Raw genomic sequence first — 21613 nt, 5'->3', positions numbered from 1 at the left:
GAAACCCTGTCTCGAAAAACAAAAATTATAAAATCAAATCAAAATAGCCATCAACTCTGAAAAACAGGGATAGTGCTCTACATCCTGCAGTACCAAATACTAAGCCATGATTAATTCTTTATGTAAGAATAAATAAATACATCTACCTCATTAGTCCGTAAATCTGCTTTCATTGTTAATAAATGGTAAGGCTATATGCATATCAAAGAATGTTTTTAAAACATTTATTTGTTTGTGTGTATACATGTGTGGACACTCACATGCCTTGATGTGTGTACATGTGTGGACACTCACATGCCTTGATGTGTGTACATGTGTGGGCGCTCACATGCCTTGATGTGTGTACACGTGTGGCCGCTCACATGCCTTGATGTGTGTACACGTGTGGACGCTCTCATGCCTTGATGTGTGTACACGTGTGGACGCTCACATGCCTTGATGTGTGTACATGTGTGGACGCTCACATGCCTTGATGTGTGTACATGTGTGGACGTTCACATGCCTTGATGTGTGTACATGTGTGGACGTTCACATGCCTTGATGTGTGTATACGTGTGGACGCTCACATGCCTTGATGTAAGTGGGAAGTCAAAGGAGAGCTCACAGGAGTGGCTTCTCTCCTTCCACTATGTTCTGGGGACCAAGCGTGGGTCATCAGCCCTGGTGACAAGCACCTCTACCCTCTAAGTCATCTCAGCAACTCCCAAAGAATTATTTTTAAATAAATTTCTTTATGATTTATTATCAGTAAATGTTTTATTTGTATGCCTATTTTACATACCTAGATGCCCCAGGGTATATAAAATTTCTCAAACAAAAAGAGATCAATAGTGAAAAAGTGCCCAATGACATCATTTATTTAAGTGTGTATGTATAGGAACCCAAGACATCATTTATTTAAGTGTGTATGTATAGGAACCCAAGACATCATTTATTTAAGTGTGTATGTATAGGAACCCAAATGTCTCTACTTTTATTTCATATGTACACATGATACAGATATATATTAGAACTTTCTAACTCGGCAAGAATAAGTAAACTATTTGGTGAATATGTTTGAAATGTTTACTCATGTTTACTCAAAAACACTGATTGGGGAGCTGGAGAGATGGCTTAGCAGGTAAAATACTAGTTAGAAAGCACTAAACTTGTTTTTATAATTGTGCTAAAATTTGTTCACACAATTCTACAAATATACATACATACATGTATATATACACACACATATACACCCAACAATAAGCAGCTAACTTTAAAGCTATATGTGAGAGGGAAGAGTAAAGAAACTGGATAAGAGAGAAAAAAACCCAGAGGCATCTGGGAGAGTCCAGAGCAAAGAGAAAAGAGAAACAGCCTGGACATGGCCAGGGCGGAGAATGGGAGAGAATAGTGGAGAGAGCAACAGAGCTTGAGAAAGCAGGGAGTAGACAAATAATTTGGATTATAAGGAGAAAGAGGAGCTGGCAGGGGGGCTCAATTGGGAACAATAACAACAACAACAAAAAAAAACATATCACAAGTTCCTGAAGAATGGTGGCTTTTATCTACTAGCTAGAAATCCTTCTATAGGCCAACTTGAGCCCATATATGGATTTATGGACTTCCTGAACCTAACAGTAACAATGAAGTTTCTTTTTTTTTTTTTTTTTTTTTCGAGACAGGGTTTCTGTGTGTAGCTTTGTGTCTTTCCTGGAACTCACTCTGTAGCCCAGGCTGGCCTCAAACTCACAGAGATCCGCCTGCCTCTACAATGAAGTTTCTTATTCATCTGATTAGCAAGATATGACCTGCTCTGTGTGAGAAGCTTGCAGACTCCATTGCACAGATTATCATCACCCATCCATACTCTATGTATCATCAATAACTAAACTAATTTGAATGACTTTGATAACTAACTATAGCCCTAAGAAATTAGAAGTCTCCCTGATGTTTCTAGCATACTAAAGTAGTCCCTAATATCAACTTTATTTATAAAAGAGCTAGAGAGATAGTTCAGCAGCTGAGTCTGATTCCTAACAACTATATCTAGCTGTTCATAACCACCTGTAACTCCAGCTCTAGAAGAGCTGACATCTTCTAGATTCTGCAGGCATGCTTGCGTGCATGCGTGTACACACACACACACATACACATACACACACACACACACACAAATAAATAAATAATAGATTTATAAAAATGTGGCAGGACTGGAGAGATGGCTCAGCAGTTAAGAGCACTGACTGCTCTTCCAGAGAACTCAGGTTCAACTTCCAGCAACCACATGGCAGCTCCAGTCTCAGACATCCTCTTCTTTATCTTAAAAGGTAAGAAGTCTTTTTGATATTTTTAGGTATACTAAAGTAGTCCAAAATATCAGGCACACACGGTACATAGACATACAAGCAGACAAAATACCCATTTATATAAAATAATAAAATTTTTTGATGATTCCTTTTTATTTTATTTTTTTACTGTGCATTGGTATTTTGCTTGCATGTATGTCTGTGTGAGGGTATCAGATCCTCTGGAACTAGAGTTACAGACATTTGTGAGATGACATGTGAGTGCTGGGAACTAAACTTGGGTCCTCCAGAGGAGCAGGCAGTGCTCTTAACCTCTGAGCCATCTCTCCAGCCCCAGAAAAGAATTTTTTAAATTTTAAAAAAAGAGCATTGGATCCCTGGAACTGGAGTTACAGGTCATTGTTAGCCACCATGTGAGTGCTGGGAATCAATCTGCGGTCCTTTGGAAGAGCAGCCAGTGCTCTTAACTACTAAGTCATCTCTCTAGCCCCTGGTTATGGTGTTTTATCATAGCAACAGAAAAGTAATTAACACAATAGCCCACTCCCATTATCAAGAATGCTTTCCCTTTCTTAATAAAGTGTTTCTGTTTCATGTATGTATACATTATATACAGATACACACACACATATATATTCACATACATATACTATACATGTATAGAGAGAAGAATGTGTCATCTTCTGGGTTAAGCCTGTAAACCTAATGCCAATTGGAATAAAACAGAAGTATCCTTGGATACCAAGAACAAATCTGAATTCTTATTATTCTCATTATTACTGGAAACATGACTATTGTTTTAATTAGGGAGACTTTTTCATGTTTATTTGTGTGTATGTGTATGTAAGGGCACACACATGTAGTAGTTAGAGGACAACCTGTGGGAGTCAGCTCTCTCCTTCCACCATGTGGGTTCCAGGGGTTGAACCCAGGTAATCAGGTGTGGTGGTCTAAATGAAAATGCCCACCTAGGCTCATATGTTTTGAATGCTTAGTCACCAAGAAGTAGAACTGTTCGAGGATTAGAAGAATTTGGAGGTGTGGCCTTGTTGGAGTAGGTGTGGCCTTGTTGGGGGAAATGTGTCACTGGAGGTGGACTTTGAGGTTTCAAAAGCCCACATCAGGCCCATTTTCTCTGTCTGCTGCCTACAGATCAGAATGTAGCTCTCTGCTACTGTTCTAGTACCATGTGTGCAGCTATGCTCCCCGCCATGATAATAGACTAACTGCAAGCCCCCAAAATTAAATGCTTTCTTTCCTAAGAGTTGCTTAGGTCATGGTGTCTCTTCACAGCATAGAACAATGACTAATACATCACTGTTTATCCACTCCTTATCTACAGCTTTATCCACTCACCCACCTTGCTAGTCCTAGGTTGTTGTTCTTTTAGTCTACAAAATAATGGGTTTCAACTAGAGGGTGGTAGTGGTACAAACCTGTAATCCTAACCCTTCAGAAGTGGAAGCAAGAAGACCAGGAGTTTAAGCCGGGCGGTGGTGGTGGTGGTGGTGGTGGTGGTGGTGGTGCAGCACCACCACCAGCACTTACTCCCAGCACTCGGGAGGCAGAGCCAGGCGGATCTCTCTGAGTTTGAGGCCAGCCTGGGCTACAGAGTGAGTTCCAAGAAAGGTACTAAAGCTACACAGAGAAACCCTGTCTCAAAAAAACAAAAAAAATAAACAAATAAATTAAATAAATAAAAAAGACTAGGAGTTTAAAGACAGCTACATACTAAGTTTGAAGCCCTGTCTAAATAAACGAATGTAATGGGTTTCATCTTGGCGTTGTCATATATATATGTCATTATACTTCGTTCTTACTCACTACCCCCACTGCCCTCTCCTACCCTCCCAGCCTTTGTAGCTGGTTCTCCACTCCCCTCTTCTTTTCTTTTGATTTGTTTTATTTATCATGTATAATGTGTATATGTATGTATCACATGCATATGTGGAAGTCAGAGGATAACTTTATAGAATTGGTTCTCTCCTTTTATTTTTATGTAGGTTTCAGAGATCAAACTCAGGTTATAAGGATTTCAAAGCAAACACATAACACACTAAGCCATCTTACCAGCCACTGGTTTTATGGCTATTTTTTTTTCTTCTTCATTTTCATTTAGATGTGTGTGTGTATATACATGTTCACAGACATATGGAGGCCTGATGTTAACACTAGGCATCTACCTCCATCACTCCATCTTCCCCTCAGAGGCAGAGCTCTCAGTCAACACCAGAGCTCACTGACATGGCTGCTCTCACTAGCTTGCTTGCTCCAGGGATCCCTGTCTCTGCCTTCCAAGGCTTGAATTGCAGGCCTTACCCTCTCAGCCACTTCACCAGTCCTGGACAGCCACTAATCCTTTATATGGGTTTTGGGGATCCAAACTCTAGGCCTCTTGGTTGTGCAGCAAGTTTTTTAACTGCTCTACCATCTCCCTAGCCCCTGCCCTTTTAAGATTTATTTTTATTCATGTGTATACCTACATGAGTATATGCTGCAGGCCGCAGGAAAATATTATAAGAACTCAGCTGGTTATGGCAAAGCCACTACCTGAAGGAATTCCTCTAGAGGAAGCCAAATTCCAGGGAGCTTTTGGTGTTACTTGGCTTGTTCTGTTGTGAAATTCATGTGTGCCTTCATAGTTTTCCCAATTGATTTTTCCCCTAAGAAGTGCTAACAATGTGGACTGATCTCTCTCTGGACATATACATTCCAGGTATTTGGAGAACAGCCTCAGGAAATGCTTCCTTCCCCACAGCCCATCCGTTTCTCCCCTTTCAGCACTGGAATCAGATATCTCCCTTAGCCACTTTCAAGGACTAACAGAAATAACAGTCCAGACCACCACATGCTAGTCTCCTGATTTAAGGTAAATTCTACATGGAGACACCGCCTAGGTCAGGTGGACCTTAAGTAATAGCTTTACATAATTTAGCTTGGACCCTCCTTTCTTACAGCCTTAATAACTTTATAGACCCCTAGCTTCTTACCTAACCACTTCTCAGAATGTAGACTGAGCACATAGACCCCCTTTTTCATATACTAACCAGGCATTAGCACTCAGTTGACCTCCTCTATTACCACTCCTGTTTTGGATTGTAAAAGAAAGCCTAGTGGTCACTGCCTGAGGAAAATTCTTACCTGCCTTTATGACCCCGTAGAATTCAAGCCTGGTGACCTTGCTGAGCCAGAGGATAGCTATTGCTTGGGTTTCTAACTGGATTCCTGGGAGACTTAGAGGGAACGGAGAGACTAAGGAGACGGAGAAGAGAAAGGAGAATGGAAGAACAAACAGGTAAGAACTGGAAAGGAACAAACAGACGGGGAAGAACTAGACTGAAGGGCAGAAGAGAGGACTAGAGGAATGAGATGGAAGATGAAGAAGAGCCAGATGAGGAAGAACAAGATGGGAGAGAAGGAGATGGGAGAGGAGCTGATATGGGAAAGAACAAGATGGATGAGAACCTCAAGGGGCAGAACTAAGATGAGAGAATTAAATTAGAACTCAGAGGGGACAGCAGTTAAATGTAGAGATAAATCAGGCAAGAAAGGAGCTAGGCATGAGAGCAGAATAGAAGCTTGTAGAGACAGAACTGACACAGAATAATAAAGTGTATGGACTAAGGAGTTTCATGTACATAGATTCATTTCCTTTCATCAAGGATTAAATTATCAGCTGGTTGCAGATCCTTCCTGGACCCTGGGAGGGGACTATCGAGGGACTGAACCCCCATAATCTCCAATAAGTACACAGCATATGTGTGCAGGTACCCAAGGAGGCTAGAAGAGGATATGAGATCACAAGAGAGTTGTGAGTTGCCCAACATGAGTGCTGTGAAACAAACTTGATCCACTGGAAGATTAGCAAGTATTCTGAACTGGTGAGCCATTTCCAGCCCCCAGTCCTGTTCCCTTCCCCCGCCTCCCCCCTTTTTTTTGGTTTTTGAGACAAGATCACAAGTAGCCCAGGTTAGTTTTGAACTCAGTATGTACCAAAGCTAGCCTTGAACATATGATCCTTTTTCTTCTACCTCCCATGTGCTAGGATTATAGGAATACACCACCACACTGAGCCAGCTCCCTGTTCTGCTTTCCTGTCACATGTATTCTATTGTTCTCTTTTCTCTCTCCTCCTTCTATGAGGACCTATCCCTTTACCTTTTACATCACCTTTCTTCTTCCACCATGCGCGCGCGCGCGCACGCGCACGCGCACGCGCACGCGCACACACACACACACACACACACGCTTTTAGTTAATTGCTGTTTTAACCAAAGATAAGATTCCCTACAATAACTCAGTGACCAAAATGTCTGCCCATCCCCCACTTACCAGTGGTATATGGGTGCTCCATCGTGCATTTCGTTTGATGGCGCCAACAACAACGTTAATTTCTCCTTGAATGATGTAAATATTCTTGTCCACCATCCTGACAAACCTACCAGAACAGTAGAAAAGATTGGTTAATATTTTTTCCATTTAGGGTGTTTTGCTTGTTTAGTTGGTTGGTTTTTGTTTTTGTTGTTGTTTTGGGGTTTTATTTTGATACAGGGTTTCTCTATGTAGCCTTGGCTGTCCTAGAACTCACTCTGTAGACCAGACTGGCGTTGAACTCAGAGATTTGCCTGCCTTTGCTTCCCAAGTGCTAGAATTAAAGGTATATGCCACAATGCCTGGCTTTTCCCTTTCATTTTATGTATATGAATGCTCAGCCTGCATGTACATCTGTGTACCATGTACAAACCCAGTACCAGCATAGGCCAGAAGATCCCCTAGGCCTGGAGTTACAGATGGTTGTGAGCCACCATTTGGGTGTTAGGAATTGAACATGGGTCCTCTAGAAGAGCAACGGTTTTTTTAACCACTGAGTCATCTCTCCAGCCCAAGATGGGGGATTATTAAAATAGCTAGCCATGGATGGTGACACATACCTGTAATCCCACCTACTAGAAAGGCTGAGGCAGAAGGATTGAAATTGCAAGGTCTGCCTAGGTAACTTATCAAGCTCCTATCTCAAAATAAAAAATTTAAGAAAGGGATGGGAATGTAGCTTAGTGATAGAACACTTGCCTAACGTTCATGAGGAAGTTGGTCCAAAATCTAGCACTATCAATTAATTAATTAATTAATTAGGTCACCCAAAGCATACTCATGATTAGCCTAACAATGTGAGAAATGTCATTTGACTTTCTAGTACCAAGATTTTCCACCTATAACACTGAGGTTAAATCCATCTTAAATTATGAATCTAACTACCTGACTGTCCTAAAAGTCTCTGGAAGTTCCAAGTAGTTCAAGATACAACTCCAAACTCAACAATGCAGCAGTGTGTGATGGTGTACACCGTTAAACCCAACACTCTGAAAACAGAGGAAAGCTGGGTCTCTGTAAATTCAGAGGCAGTCCAATCCACATAATGAATTTCACGCCAGCCTGGGATACATGAGATTTTGTTTCAAAAAACAAAAAAAATAAAAAAATAATTTTTTTTCAGACAGAGTCTCAACATGTAGACCAGGCAGACCTTGAACTCACAGAAATGCCTGCCTCTGCCTCCTGGGTGCAGGGATTAAAGCTGTGTGCCACAAAAGAACAAACATTTCTTTAAAATAAGCAAAAGAAATAAAATAATGAAGGTTGCTAAGAAGAACAGTTTTAGCCACTGTGGTGGTGTGTGCCTTTAATCCCAGCACTTAGGAGAATGAGACATGTGAGTTCAAGGCTAGCCTAAGCTACATAGTGAGACACTGTCTCAGAGAAAGAGAGAAAAACAAAAAGCTTTTTGGTTTGGAATCACAATTGAATGTGAACTTAAACACTGCATCCATTCTGCCAAGGCAGCTCCAGGACACTGGCACGATGACTCGGAAGTTCTAAAACCTCACATGCATTGAGTTACTGCAGGAAATCACCAAGAAGACTACAGTGAATGCTTTTGTAAAGCTGATGCTCTGTGAAACTCTGAAACGACGCTGAAAGCTAACTTAGTATTATAACTGCTCCCAAAGAACTACTGTAGGATTGCCCGTGCTGTCCAAAATAGCACTTAGAAAAGATATTTAATTCTTTCCCCAGGTGAAAATATTGAAAAAGAGAATTTCCTCTTGGAAGACTAGGGATGCAGTTTAGCTGGTAGAGTGCTTGCCTAGCATTCACGAGCTCTAGGTTCAATCCCACCACCACTTACGTGAACCAGGCGTGATGGTGAGTGTCTGTAATCTAAGCACCACAGCAGGTAGTGGCAGGAGGACCAGGAAAAGCAAGCCATCCTTCATAACACAGCCAACTGGAAACCAACCTGGCTTCATAAGACTCTTTCCCAAAAAACACTCTTGGCATAGAGTATATCCTAGGAACATGCAACAACAAACTTGCCACTTCCCATTATTTAAAAACTCCTCAGAGTCTGGTATGGTGGCTAATGCAAGTTAACACTGGTATTCATGAGTGAGTTTGAAGCCAGCCTTATCTATATTATGAGTCTCTGTCTAAAAGAAAAAAGAAAGAAGAGTTCAGAACTATTGCAAAGTAAAAAAAAAAAAATTATTAAACTTTCTATTTCTAACACTATGTAAAAAAAACACTCATGTAAAACACATAGTTATTTTTTGAACAGGTGATATTTAGCATACAAAAAGCTACATCCAGACTAGTGGTGCAAGAGAAGACTCTTAGTACTTCCCAATCCTATCTTCCATGCTTCTGCTCATGACTCTTACTATAAACTGATGTTTATTAACATTTTACTCTTATTTCACTGACATGTATCTTTAAATAATATACAATATCATTCTATGTTTTATGTGTAATTAATATTTTATATATTCTTATGCAATTTGCACTTTGATGTTTTATCTAGGAGTCATCCATGTTGATAAGTACAATTAATATATTTTGTAGATACACACACACACACACACACAAAATAAAGCATCTAAAGCTGGGCAGTAGTGGCACATGCCTTTAATCCAGGCACATAGCAGCCAGAGCTATACAGAGAGATCATGTCTCAAAAAAAAGAAAAATGGCCAGTGAGATGGCTCAGATTTTGAGCACTTTCTGTTCTTTCAGAGGACCCAGCTTCAGTTCCCAGCACCCACATAGTGGCTGACAACCATCCATAGGCACGCCCAAGGTACACAAACATACATGCAGACAAAACACTAATATACATAAAATAAAACTTTTTTAAAATTAAAATTTTTTTCTGTTTTATTGTTTTTGAAGACAGGGTTTCTCTGTGTAGTCCTGGTTGTCCTGGAACTCACTCTGTAGACCAGGCTGGCCTTGAAATCAGAGATCTGTGTGATACCAACTCCCAGCTTTTTTTTTTTTCAAGATTATATTTATTTGTATTTTACGAGCATTGGTGTTTTGCTTGCAAGTATGTCTGTGTAAAGGTTTCAAATCCCCTGGAACTGGAACAGACAGTATGAACTGTCATATTGGTGCTGAGAACTGAACTCAGGTCCTCTGGAAGAGTCCTCTGCTCTTAAGCACTCAGCCATCTCTCCAGGCCAAACTAAATTTTTAAGTAGCTAAATATCTCATATTTTACAGAGATGGGATCCCCAGAAAATGCAAGTCATGAAAACCTTCAAGCTAGGCATGGTGGCACACGCCTTTAATCCTGGTACTTGAGAGGCAGAGGCAGGCGGATCTCTGTGAGTTCGAGGCCAACCTGGGCTACAGAGTGAGTTCCAGGAAAGGCTCAAAGCTACACAGAGAAACCCTGTCTTGAAAAACCAAAAAGAAAAAAGAAAAAGAAAAAGAAAGAAAGAAAGAAAGAAAGAAAGAAAGAAAGAAAGAAAGAAAGAAAGAAAGAAAGAAAGAAAGGAAACCAGATATCCACACACACAAAAGAATGAAACTAGAACCCTGTCTCTCATCTTCCACAAAAAACCCAACTTCAAACAGATCAAAGCTTCAAAACTCGGAATCTGTTAGAGGAAAAACACTTTAAAATATAGATACAGGCAGGGACTTTCAATGAGAATGCAGTCACTCAGGAAATAAGGCCAATAATTGATGATAAATGAGACCTCGTGAAATTGAGTAAAGATAGGGTCTACAGAATAAAAGAAAAGCTTAACTAGCTATACATCTGCTAGAGGTCTAACATCTAAAATATACAAGAAATAACAACCCAGAGCCAGGGAGATGGCGCAGTCAGAAAAGCAGGAACTTGAGTTCAGATTCACAGAAGGCAAATAAAGAGCATGGCAGAAGGTACCTGTAACCAGAGGGCTGGGGAAGTGGGGACAAGAGGACCCCTGGAGCTTGCTGGCCAAGCCAGTCTAGCCAAATAGGTGAGCAGGTCCAATGAAAGACCCTCATCTCAAAAATGAAGGTGGAGAGAGATGGAAAAGGGCACCTGACATTGACCTCCAGCCTCCAAAGGACACATACACAAACATGTACAACACACATGCTCACACAAAGAAGGGGAAAAAAGGTTTCAAACAATCCAATCAATAGATGGGCTAGTAAAATGAACAAACAGTTCTCAAAAGATGAAATACAGCCAGGCGCAGAGGCAAATGAATCTGTGAGTTCGAGGACAGCCTGGTCTACAGAGTGAGTTCCAGGGCAGCCAGGGCTGGAAAAAAATTTTTTTTTTTCTTCTTTATACTTCGCTGGTGGAACGTAAACTAGTCCAACCACATGGAAGTCAATATGGAGGTTCTCAAAACACTAAAAATGGGTCATTCATATGACCTGCCTCGTGGGTACTTAACCCCAGGGACTGCTTCAAGACAACATAACACAGAGATACCGGAACATCAATATTTACTGCAGCCCTATTCTCAATGGGTTCATTAAGGAACCAACCTAGGTAACTGACAACAGGGGAAAGAACAAAGAAAGTGTGGTGTGGGAATATACACAATGGGGTTTTCTCCAGTCACCAACAACAGAGTAAAGCATGGTGTGGGAATATACACAATGGGGTTTTCTCCAGTCACCAACAACAGAGTAACATCATCCCCAGGATTTTGTATCCAACTGGAGATCATTACACTAAGTGAATTAAGACAATCTCAGAAAGAAATAAAACCATATATGTGTATATCAAAGTAGTAGTAATACTGTCTGGAGGATGAAGGGGACCAATGGGAGGGAAAGAAGCAAGAAAGAGGACAGTAAATGGAGATGAGGGGGATACACTCAATATACAATACACAAGTAAATTTTTTCTTAATTATTTTTTAAATGATACTATTAAAGCCAGGTATGGTGGCACACATCTGTAATTCCAGCAATCAAGAGACAAAGCAGGAGAGGCAGGATTCTGAGGCCAGTCTAGCCTACATGGTGAAACCCTGTCTCAAAAAATCAAAAGGAAGGGCAAGGAAAAAAAAATGGCTGCTCTTCCAGAGGACCTGGCTTCAATTCCCAGCATTCACGTGGTGGCTCACAAACATCCATGAGAGCTAGCATCCTCTTCTGGCATCTGTGGGCACTGCACACATGTGGTGCACAGACATGCATGCAGGCAAACACATAAAACTAAAATTTTAAAGGAGTCCCAGAGATGGCTCAGTGGGTAAAGCACTTGCTACCAAGCCTGACAAGTCTGGTCCCCAAGACCCACTTAATGAAATGAGAGATCCAACTCCCGAAGTTGTTCTCGGACCTCCACATATGCACCACGGCACGTACACAAAAATACATAAAATAGGTAAATGCAATTTTTTTTTCATTAGAAAGGGAGGACTAAAGAGATGGATAAGTACTTAAAGACTTGCCAAGCAAGAGTAAGGACCAGAGTTCAAATCCCCTGAATCCATATAAATGCCAGGTGGGCCAGCTTCAGAAGGCAGAAACAGGATCTTTGGAGCAAACTGACTAGCAAGGCTATGGGCAAGCTTTAGATTTGATTGAGAGACCCTGCCTTAGGGAAAAGATGGAAGATTGGATATGATTACAGACATCAACCTTGGGATTCTACATACACACAGTGCACATACACAAACATGCAAAAATGTGCACACACACCATATACACATGAAAATCTAAAAAGAAAAATCAAGAAATATGAGTAGAATAAGCACTTTACAAAGTAGAAAATACAAATAACAAATTAATATAAAAAGATTATTAAGCCAGGCAGTGGTGGTATACACCCTTAATCCCAACACTGGAGAGGCAGAGGCAGGAGTTCAGGGCCAGCTTGGGCCATATACTGAGTTACAAATCAGACTGGGCTGAGCAGCGGTGGCACATACCTTTAATCCAGCACTCAGGAGGCAGAGACAGCAGATCTCTGTGAGTGTGAGGCCAGCCTGGTCTACAGATGAAATCCAGGACAAGTACCAAAACTACACAGAGAAACCCTGTCTCGAAAAACCAAAAAAAACAAAAACCAAAAAAAACCCACCCAGATTGGACTAACTAAAGAGTAAGATACTATCTCAAAAACACAATAAATCTGACAATACCTCAGTAAAGACTAAATGGCTAGAATATCTAACTGATGCAATCAGTTTGAATAACAATTTGGGATCATCATGCCAAGTTAAAGAACTTCATATCCTTTATCTTAGCAATTCCACTTCTAGGTCTAGACCTTAGAGAAATAAAAAAATTCTGGCAAGGGGTAGGTGTGGTGAGACTAGTCAGTAGGGCTGAGCATCACTTATGGTGATGATCTGGGGTTGTTTTTTGTTGATGGGTTGGTTAGTTGGTTGGTGTTTTGTTTGTTTTTAATGAAGACCTTGCTCTTATAGATGGCCTGGAACTCAAGACACTGGTGCCTCAAGTCTCCTGAGTGATAGATTACAGGCATGCCCACACACTAAGCTCAGTCTTTCTCAAGTCAGGGTTTGCTCCTTCTTTGCCTTTGCAAATGCTACTCCCTTCTTTTCAGAATGTTCTCTCCTCTTGGCCACTTTTGTAAACTCTAACTCATTTCACATTAAAATTCAATAATCCAGGCGGTGGTGGCGCACACCTTTAATCCCAGCACACAGTAGGCAGAGCCAGGCGGATCTCTGTGAGTTCGAGGCCAGCCTGGTCTCCAAAGCAAGTTCCAGGAAAGGAGCAAAGCTACACAGAGAAACCCTGTCTCAAAAACCAAAAAAAAAAAAAAAACAAGAAGAGGGAAAGGAAAAAAAAAATTCAATAATCAAGCCAGGTGGGTGGCTCCCACCTTTAATCCCAACACTTAGGATGTAGAAGCAGGCTGATCTCTGTGAGTTTGATGCTAGGCTGGTCTACAAAGAGCTCCGGGTCAGTCAGGGGCTACACAGTGAAACCCTGTCTCAAAAAACAGAAAACAAAAATCAATAGTCGAATTATGATATGCTTTTGGTTACAAGAAGAGTCTTCAGAGGCAAGACAGACCTGAGTTCCAGTCCTCACTGCTTATACCTAAATGACTATAGCCAAGACCTATTTCTTTTCTTTTCTTTTCATTTTCATTTCTTTTTTCCCTCTCACCCCCAGTGTTGGAGATTGAACCCAGAGCCACATGCATGCTAGATGAGCACTGTACTACGAATTATGACCCTTTTGACCAAATTTCCTAACCATCCTGAGTCTTCATTTACAGTTTTCCACAGTAGCTATATGTGGTAATCAACAGAAAGATTAAGTGTTCAGGGCTAACCTGGGCTAAACATTGAGACCTTGTCCAAGAGCAAAACAAAACAAAACAAAACAAAACAACCCAGAAACAAAAAGAACTACAGTTTTCCATTGCAAACAGAATGAAGCCATTTTCCCTTGGGTTTGTTGTGAGGCACCCCAAGGCACTGGATGCTGTCAGCATCCACTAAGCACTCTGTTTTCATGATGGTGTTTGCTCACGAGTCTTCCTCAACTCACTCATTCTCCCTAACAGAATGAGCACATCTGTCGTCACCCCATAACACTGTGTACACAGCCCTTCTTACACAAACCTCAGCCGAACAGCGGTGACACACATCTGCAATCCCAGCAATGGGAGGTGAAGGAAGGAGGATCCCAAGCTCAAGACTGGTCTGGGCTGCACAGTGAGACCTTCTCTCAAAAACAAAACAAAACAAAAACGGGGGTGAGGGGCTGGAGAGATGGTGCAGGGGTTAAGAGCACCTGTTGCTCTTACAGAGGACCTGGGTTTAGTTCCCAGTACCCACAATGTGGTTCACAATCATTTGTAACTCCAGGTTTAGGGGATCCAACTCCTTTTAACTTCCATCTGCACCAGGCACACACATGGCGCGCGCGCGCGCGCGCGCGCGCGCGCACACACACACACACACACACACACACACACACGCACGCAAAACACACTATTGAGCTCGGAAGAGAGAGGCACACAAAAAAAACCTTACTGAACAAAAATTAGAGAAAGAGTAGGAGTTATAGAAAGTCGAATGAGGAAAAAGCAGGTACTCTGCTCTGACCAGGCACTGCTGGAAAATCCTCTCAAACCGGCTAATCAGGTGCCCAGTGTACCTTAGCTCTTCATGCCATCTCCTCTTCCTGTGGAGATTCTGAGACTATCTGAGACAGGAAGCCACTGACCTGTCCAAAACCGCCCATCTGAGAGACAAAAATGAAAGAGCGTTCCTCTCTAGCCCTCATCTTTAACCACTCGGAACACACAGGTATCAGGGTGACCGGAACAAAGAGAAACAACCTGAGTGACAGGGGAGTGGGAGCAGCAGTGACAGTTCCATACAGCCCATCTACCCTCTAAGAACCATCCTGTACTAAAAAATAGGAAGGCTAGACATACTGTACTTGAGTCTCCAAACAGTGGCCACCTGCTGAATAAGCAGCTGCCTTCTTCAAGTTAGGGGCCTGCATGTTACAGGCTCTGCTGCTTCCTATCCATCTTTCACCTGACTCACTTCAGTCAGTAACATTATCTGCCTGACATGAATTCAAATTTATAACCCTGCTTATAAGATTTGTCCTCAATCAGGCAGTGGTAGTGCACACCTTTAATCCCAGTACTCGGGAGGCAGAGGCAGGCAGATCTCTGAGTTTCAGGCCAGCCTGGTCTACAGAGCAAGATCCAGGACAACCAAGGCTACACAGAGAAACCCTGTCTTGAAAAACAAAAACAAAACAACCACCAAAAGATCTGTCCTCATAATTCCATAATTATTTATACGATTGCTTCTGTGACCACAGTCACTAACTGGAATAAATTATCACTTCCAGGATCATTTCCACTGCTATTGGAATTCCAAAGGAGCATACCACGCTACTGTATTTTCCTTTAATTAAACAAATGCAGTTGAAACATAAAAAAGAACAACAATTTGTTACATTTATTTCACAGCTCTTCCAGCATAAAGGTAAAATGGATCTCTCCTTCTTCCTTCAACTCAACACCACCATGAACCCGGCATCCAATCATTCTAATCAATAACAATCAACATGAATAGAGTGTGATCAATCAACGGTCTTTCCAGTGATGCTGTTTATAAATAGTATCTCCTCTCAAGCAGGAGCTGTGTCTTCTTCCTCTCTAGCTGCCCAATGAAGCCAGAATAAACACTCTATCGATGGGTGCTATTATTATAAAGCAGCAGCCATCCTGACTTGTAGAACCTAGGAGACTGAGAGAGTACGGTAAGCTGGAACTAGAACTGACACCAGCTATTGAAATGTGCCAATGAGCATCACTGTTAAGACTGGAACACATTAGTCCGGAGGTAGTGGTAGTGGTGGTGGCACAACCTTTAATCCCAGCACTCAGGAGGCAGAGGCAGGCAGATCTCTGTGAGTTTCAGGCCAGCCTGGTCTACAGAGCAAGTCCAGGACAGCCAAGGCTACACAGAGAAACTCTGTCTTGAAAAACAAAAACAAAACAAAAAAAAAGACTGTAACATACTTACTATATAGTCTGCCTACAGCCACTGTGTAAAAAAAGTTGAAGTGTGAGAAAACCTTAAAGAAAATTTATGTTAGTGAAATTATCCTTACGTAGAAAATCATGTTCTGCCCTCTCCCCCCAGCACTGAAGATCAAATCCAGGGCCTCTTTCTCACAGGCTAGGTAAATGCTTTATCACTGAGATACACCCTTTTTTGGAAGAGTCTGCATCTCATAAAAAGCAGTGTCCTATACCATACCCATCCATTTGCTTTAAATCTATACATATAAATTATAAACACTATTCCTTCCCTTCCTAACATACGTGTATACACACTCTAACACACCCATTTTCAGGAGGGCAAAGAGAAGGAAGTAAGAGAAACTTGGTTCAAGGACTGTATCCTCCTAGATAATTTGCCATCCAGTACCCGGAGACAGTGTTCCTTCCACCTTGTTTCTACTTAGCATGCACAAGCACTGCTGACTGCCAGAGCCAGGCCAAGCACAAAGCCTAACCACACACTAAACTAATCCCAGGGATGCATGATACTTTGTGGGGCCCCGATATCTGCTGAAAGGAACTAGGCAGATTCTACTTTTAACTTTGCTACCTTTTTTTTCTTTGAGACAGGATCTCACTGTGTAGGCCAGGCTGGTCTTAAACTCAAATGTTCTTTCTTAACCCGAAAGTAATGAAATTATACATGTCTGTCACTACACCTAGCATATGTCACTACTTTTCAGAAGTATATAGCCAGACCGGGTGGTGCAGGCCTGTAAACCCAGCTACTGGGGAAGATCACAAGCTCAAGGGCTACAGAACAAGTTTCCAGGCAGCCAGGACAACTTAGAGAGACCATGTCTCAAAATAAACAACTAAAGCTAGCTAAGGATATGACTCAGTGATAGACTGCTTGGCTACCATATGTAAGACCCAAGGGTCCATTATTGTAAGACCATGTGTAAATTGAGCAATCCCAAAGCAGATTTTTCATTTGTATCCTCCACAAGGCAAATACAAGTACCACTAGTGCCTGGTACTCTTGAAATAAAGGTGTGTGAGTTTCTGCACTAAAAAAACACTACACTGTCTCTCATCTCTAAATTACTCTATCTTTGATGGACTTCCACCGATTTATAACACAGCAATGTCAAAGGTCATTACCAGGCCATAAACTACACTCTTTGGGGTTGTGCCCCATCATTCACTCTGCTTCCTTGACTCTTCCACCAGGAGTAGAACATCTCTCATGACTTGTCTGTTTGAGACAGTGTCTCCTTTAGCCCAGGCTGGCCTCTAACTCAAGAAGTAGCAGAGGATGACCTTTGCATGTCTGACCCTCTTGTTTCTACCTCCTAAGTACTGGAATCATAGGTGTGTGCCAACATGCGTTTATGACGTGCTGAGGACTGAACTCAAGACTTGGTGCATGCAAGGCAAGCACTCAACCAGCTGAGATACATCTCCAGCCCTTTTCATGTTTTCTAATCTACTAAAAATAAATGGCCCACCAGGACCAAATTTATCAGTATTCAAATCTCTCCATCTTAGCACTCAATCGAATGTATCACAATAGAGTGGCTTCCTTGTGATTAAACCGCATATCCTTAGGGTAGGTGGGAAAAAGTCACAGTGGGTAAATGCCTACCCAAAACACACACCAAAAGTGTTTACAGCAGGGTGGTAGTGGCACACGCTTTTAATCCCAGCAACAGGGAGGCAGAGGCAGGTGGATCTTTGTGAGTTCCAGGACAAGCAGGGATCCTGTCTCCAAAAAAAAAAAGTGTTTACATCAGACCCACGGTGACAGCTGAGCTGTCCCGTGTAAGGAAAACCTTACAGGCAGTTCCTCGGGCTGCTGGCCTCAACTCTTCTACTACCTAATCCAGACGGCACTGGTTCATCTTTCAGAATTAACGAGGCGCCTCGGCTGTATTAGGTCGAAATCACCCAGAAGTGACAGTGGACAGAATCTGGAAAGATTCATTAAAAGCCTGAAACCCCATCCTTAGCTCTGCTTTCCGTTTTTAAGGACTCCATTCTCTACAGAGTGCAGAAAGCTTGAAAAAGAGGAGTTGGAGGCTGGATTAAGCCTAGGAAACTAGACGTGAGCCTGGCGTCCGCAGAGTCACAAGTGGAGCTGAGAACACCCCGTCGGGGCAAGGGCCTGACCTCTGGTCCCCGCACACCTCCCGACTCTCTCTCACATCAACCCTTTGGCGTTACCTCTTCCCCCAAGCCCTTCAGCCAGGCCGCTGCGCCCAACTGAAGGACCCTTCCTCCTTATCCCTTATGGCAACGTCAGGCAGCCTGGGCGACGCTGGAACTCTAAGAAGAGACTTCGCTGACCTGTCAGCGGATCCAAAATGGCGGGGCCTAGTCCCAGTCCCGGCCGCCACAGCTCATGTCCAGCCCGGCCCCGGAGGCGTCTCCCGGCCGCTGTCCCGGCGCTGGCGGCGAGTGACGGGAGGGAAGGAGCCTGTTTTCTGGAAGTCGATCCTAACTTCACGGGGAGACCTCACTCAGGCCAGGATAACTGGGCCGGGACGGTCGGTGGAGCCGGCTCCTTCCCTGTCAGCTCACTGACGTGGTAACTAGCCTCAGTCTAGCCGCTGCCTGGTAACTGAGCGAGTCCGGCCGCGCTCAGCCAATCAGAGTGTGGCACCCTGAAAAGTGGCATCCCAGCTATCCAATCCAAGAGAGGAAATCAGCTCCGGGAGGCGTGTCGTGCCCCAAAGAGACCAGACCAGATTACAAGAGAACGAAGAGTAGGTAGGGGGGACAGCCAACGGATATGAGGATTCTCTGACTGACAGTTACAGCAGCCAATAAAGAACGAGCAACTGTGTTGGGCGGTTAGAGAGGTGGGGTTAGACAGTGTTCGGTTGCAGCGCGCTGTTTAGCAGTGGCTGCTGGGCAGCCGGGGAAGGAAGGCTGTGATTTGCTGGAAAGGGGCGGGGTTGGTTTTGAGAGCTTGAGCGGGCGACCCTACTCCCCAACCACATCCTATCAAAGTTACCTGGGCATCGCTACTTTAGAGCTCACTCCCTTTCCAGGCAGATCCTGGGCCCCTCTTTCCTAAATCTAACCCGTGCAATCTTTCCCATACCGTCCTGTCTCTGTGCCCCAGTTTGGCTGCTCATAGGCGTGTGTACCTGTCTCATTCCAACTCTGACTGCGTTTTCTACTCCATTCCTACCGTCCAGAAATAGAGAGGACGGTAGCAGAAATCTTGGATCTCTAACTGAAGTATCCTCATTTTCCAGGACTGGAAAAAGTTCTGAGGAAAGCTGGCTCCGTGCATAGCAGAGAACAGATCCAAGTGTGCTAATGCACCTGCCCACCCAGTTCAGGAGGGGTGGGGGAATATTTAATACTTCTTAAAAAACAAACCCGGGTGGTGGTGGCACTCGGGAAGCAGAGGCAAAGGCAAACTGATCTCTTGAGTTTGAGGCCAGCCTGATCTGCGGACAGTCAGAACTGTTACACAGAGAAACACTGTCTCGAACAAACAAACAAACAAAGAATTTATTTATTTTATGTGTATGGGTGTTCTGCCTACATGTTTGGATCTCGTGAAACTAGTTGTGAATCGCCATGTGAGTGCTGGGAATTGAACCCTGGTCTTCTGAAAGAGCAGACAACGCTCTTAACCACGGAACCATCACTACAGTCCCCCTCAATAGTTCTTATTCCTTACTCCATAGGCCTATGACTCTCAGTCCCACCCTTCCTTAGACAAATCTTAACAAATGATTGGGTGGATGGTGCATGAGGATCAAGTTTGAAGACATAATCTCACACCATTAGTCCACATCATTGAAAGGAAAATGAAAATTTCACCTTAGCAATGCCGACAGGTGAGACTAGAGAGCTAGCTTAGCAGTTGTGTGCTTACTGCTCTCCCAGAAGACCTGAGTTCAGTTCCCAGCATCTACACATCTTACTACCTACTGTAACTCCAGCTGTGGTTCATGAGGGACCCAACACTTTGGGCACATACTCACACACATAACTTTGTTTTTGTTTTTGAGACATGATTTCTCTGTAGCCCTGGCTTGAATTCATTCTGTAGACCAGGCTGGCTTCAAAATCACAGAGATCTGCCTGCCACTGCCTCCTGAGTGCTGGAGTTAAAGGCATGTGCTACCACACCTGGCAAAACAAATCATTTTTAAAAGAAATGCTTGGGGGGGGGGGTGGCACACGCCTTTAATCCCAGCAATCGGGAGGCAGAGGCAGGTGGATTTCTGTGAGTTCAAAGCCAGCCTGGGCTACAGAATGAGTTCCAGGAAAGGTGCAAAGCTACACAGAGAAACCCTGTCTTGAAAAAAGAAAGAAAGAAAGAAAGAAAGAAAGAAAGAAAGAAAGAAAGAAAGAAAGAAAGAAAGAAAGAAAGAAGAAAGAAATGCTAACAAGCCTCTTCTTTCAAATGACAGAGACTGCTAAGATAATAAAAGTATCTAGAGGGTCTGGAGAGATGGTTCAGTGGTTAAGAGCACTAGGTGTTCTTCCAGAGGACCAGAGTTCAATTCCCAACACCCACATGGCAGCTCACAACTGTCTATAACTCCAGTTCTAGGGTACCCGATACCCTCATGCAGGCAAAACACTAATGCACATTAAAAAACAAAAAAAGTATCTAGGGGTTGGGGATTTAGCTCAGTGGTAGAGGGCTTGCCTAGCAAGCGCAAGACCCTGGGTTCATTCTTCAGCTTCGGAAAAAAATAAAATAAAGTAAAAAATAAAAAAAAGTATCTAGAAATGGAAATGTATGAAAAGGGGGCAAGAGGGTGGTTTTCTGATTGCAGAATAAATGGTGGAATTCCTAGCCAATCTGCTGATAGAATTGCGGGAAAACTCTGAAAATGCAGGTCTCTCCATTTCCTCCCATTTATGAACAACTTGAGTCCAGGGAAGTTCCATATCTAAGGCCATAGGATTGTGGTCTTGAAATAGACATCCAAAGGCATCCATGGATCATGATGGTCCTCTAAGAACCCATCAGAACTGAAGTCGACCATGAAGAATCACCCAGTATCTTCCTGCATTGGTGTCTTGGTCTTGATCCAGCTAAGGAGCTAAAAGATTACAGGTGAAGACCATACACCACCAAAGCACCTCATTCTGTGGAACCTCTGACCCTGTTTCTCTTCATTTGAAAACTAGGGCTTGGTCTCTAGGTCCCGTCTCATGTTGGAGAGACAACTGGAAAATCCTGTAAGTGTTTTCTAACTAAAACTCTACTCTCCCAACCCTACCTACACATGCCTCCAGACGTTAGACATCTTAAAAGCATGCAGTTGTGAATTAAAGATGGAGATACAGATAGATGATAGATGGATAGATGGATAGATAGATGGTAGAGATACGACAATCCTTCTGTCCTTTGTAAGTATTAAATATTTATATATATAATATTTATATATTTAACAAATATATATATTTAACAAATAAAACGCCTTCTTTCTAGATTTCAGTACAACACTTACTGAGTTTCTAGAATAAATAA

At 42.7% G+C, this 21613-nt stretch overlaps 1 protein-coding gene across 1 annotated transcript in view; it reads right to left on the bottom strand.

Annotated features, from left to right (window-relative positions):
* Positions 1-18685, bottom strand: part of LOC114708153 (Golgi-specific brefeldin A-resistance guanine nucleotide exchange factor 1-like) — a 139241-nt gene extending 120556 nt beyond the window's left edge. Inside the window, 2 exon segments of the mRNA XM_037202355.1 lie at positions 6618-6723; positions 18451-18685. Of these exon segments, the coding sequence (XP_037058250.1) occupies positions 6618-6713 (96 nt within the window). The 5' untranslated portion in view covers positions 6714-6723; positions 18451-18685.
* Positions 18686-21613: the final 2928 nt, after the last annotated feature.

Source organism: Peromyscus leucopus, chromosome 1 (genome assembly GCF_004664715.2).
Source record: "Peromyscus leucopus breed LL Stock chromosome 1, UCI_PerLeu_2.1, whole genome shotgun sequence".
Classification (NCBI taxonomy): Eukaryota; Metazoa; Chordata; class Mammalia; order Rodentia; family Cricetidae; genus Peromyscus; species Peromyscus leucopus.
This window is presented reverse-complemented; position numbering and strand designations above follow the sequence as displayed.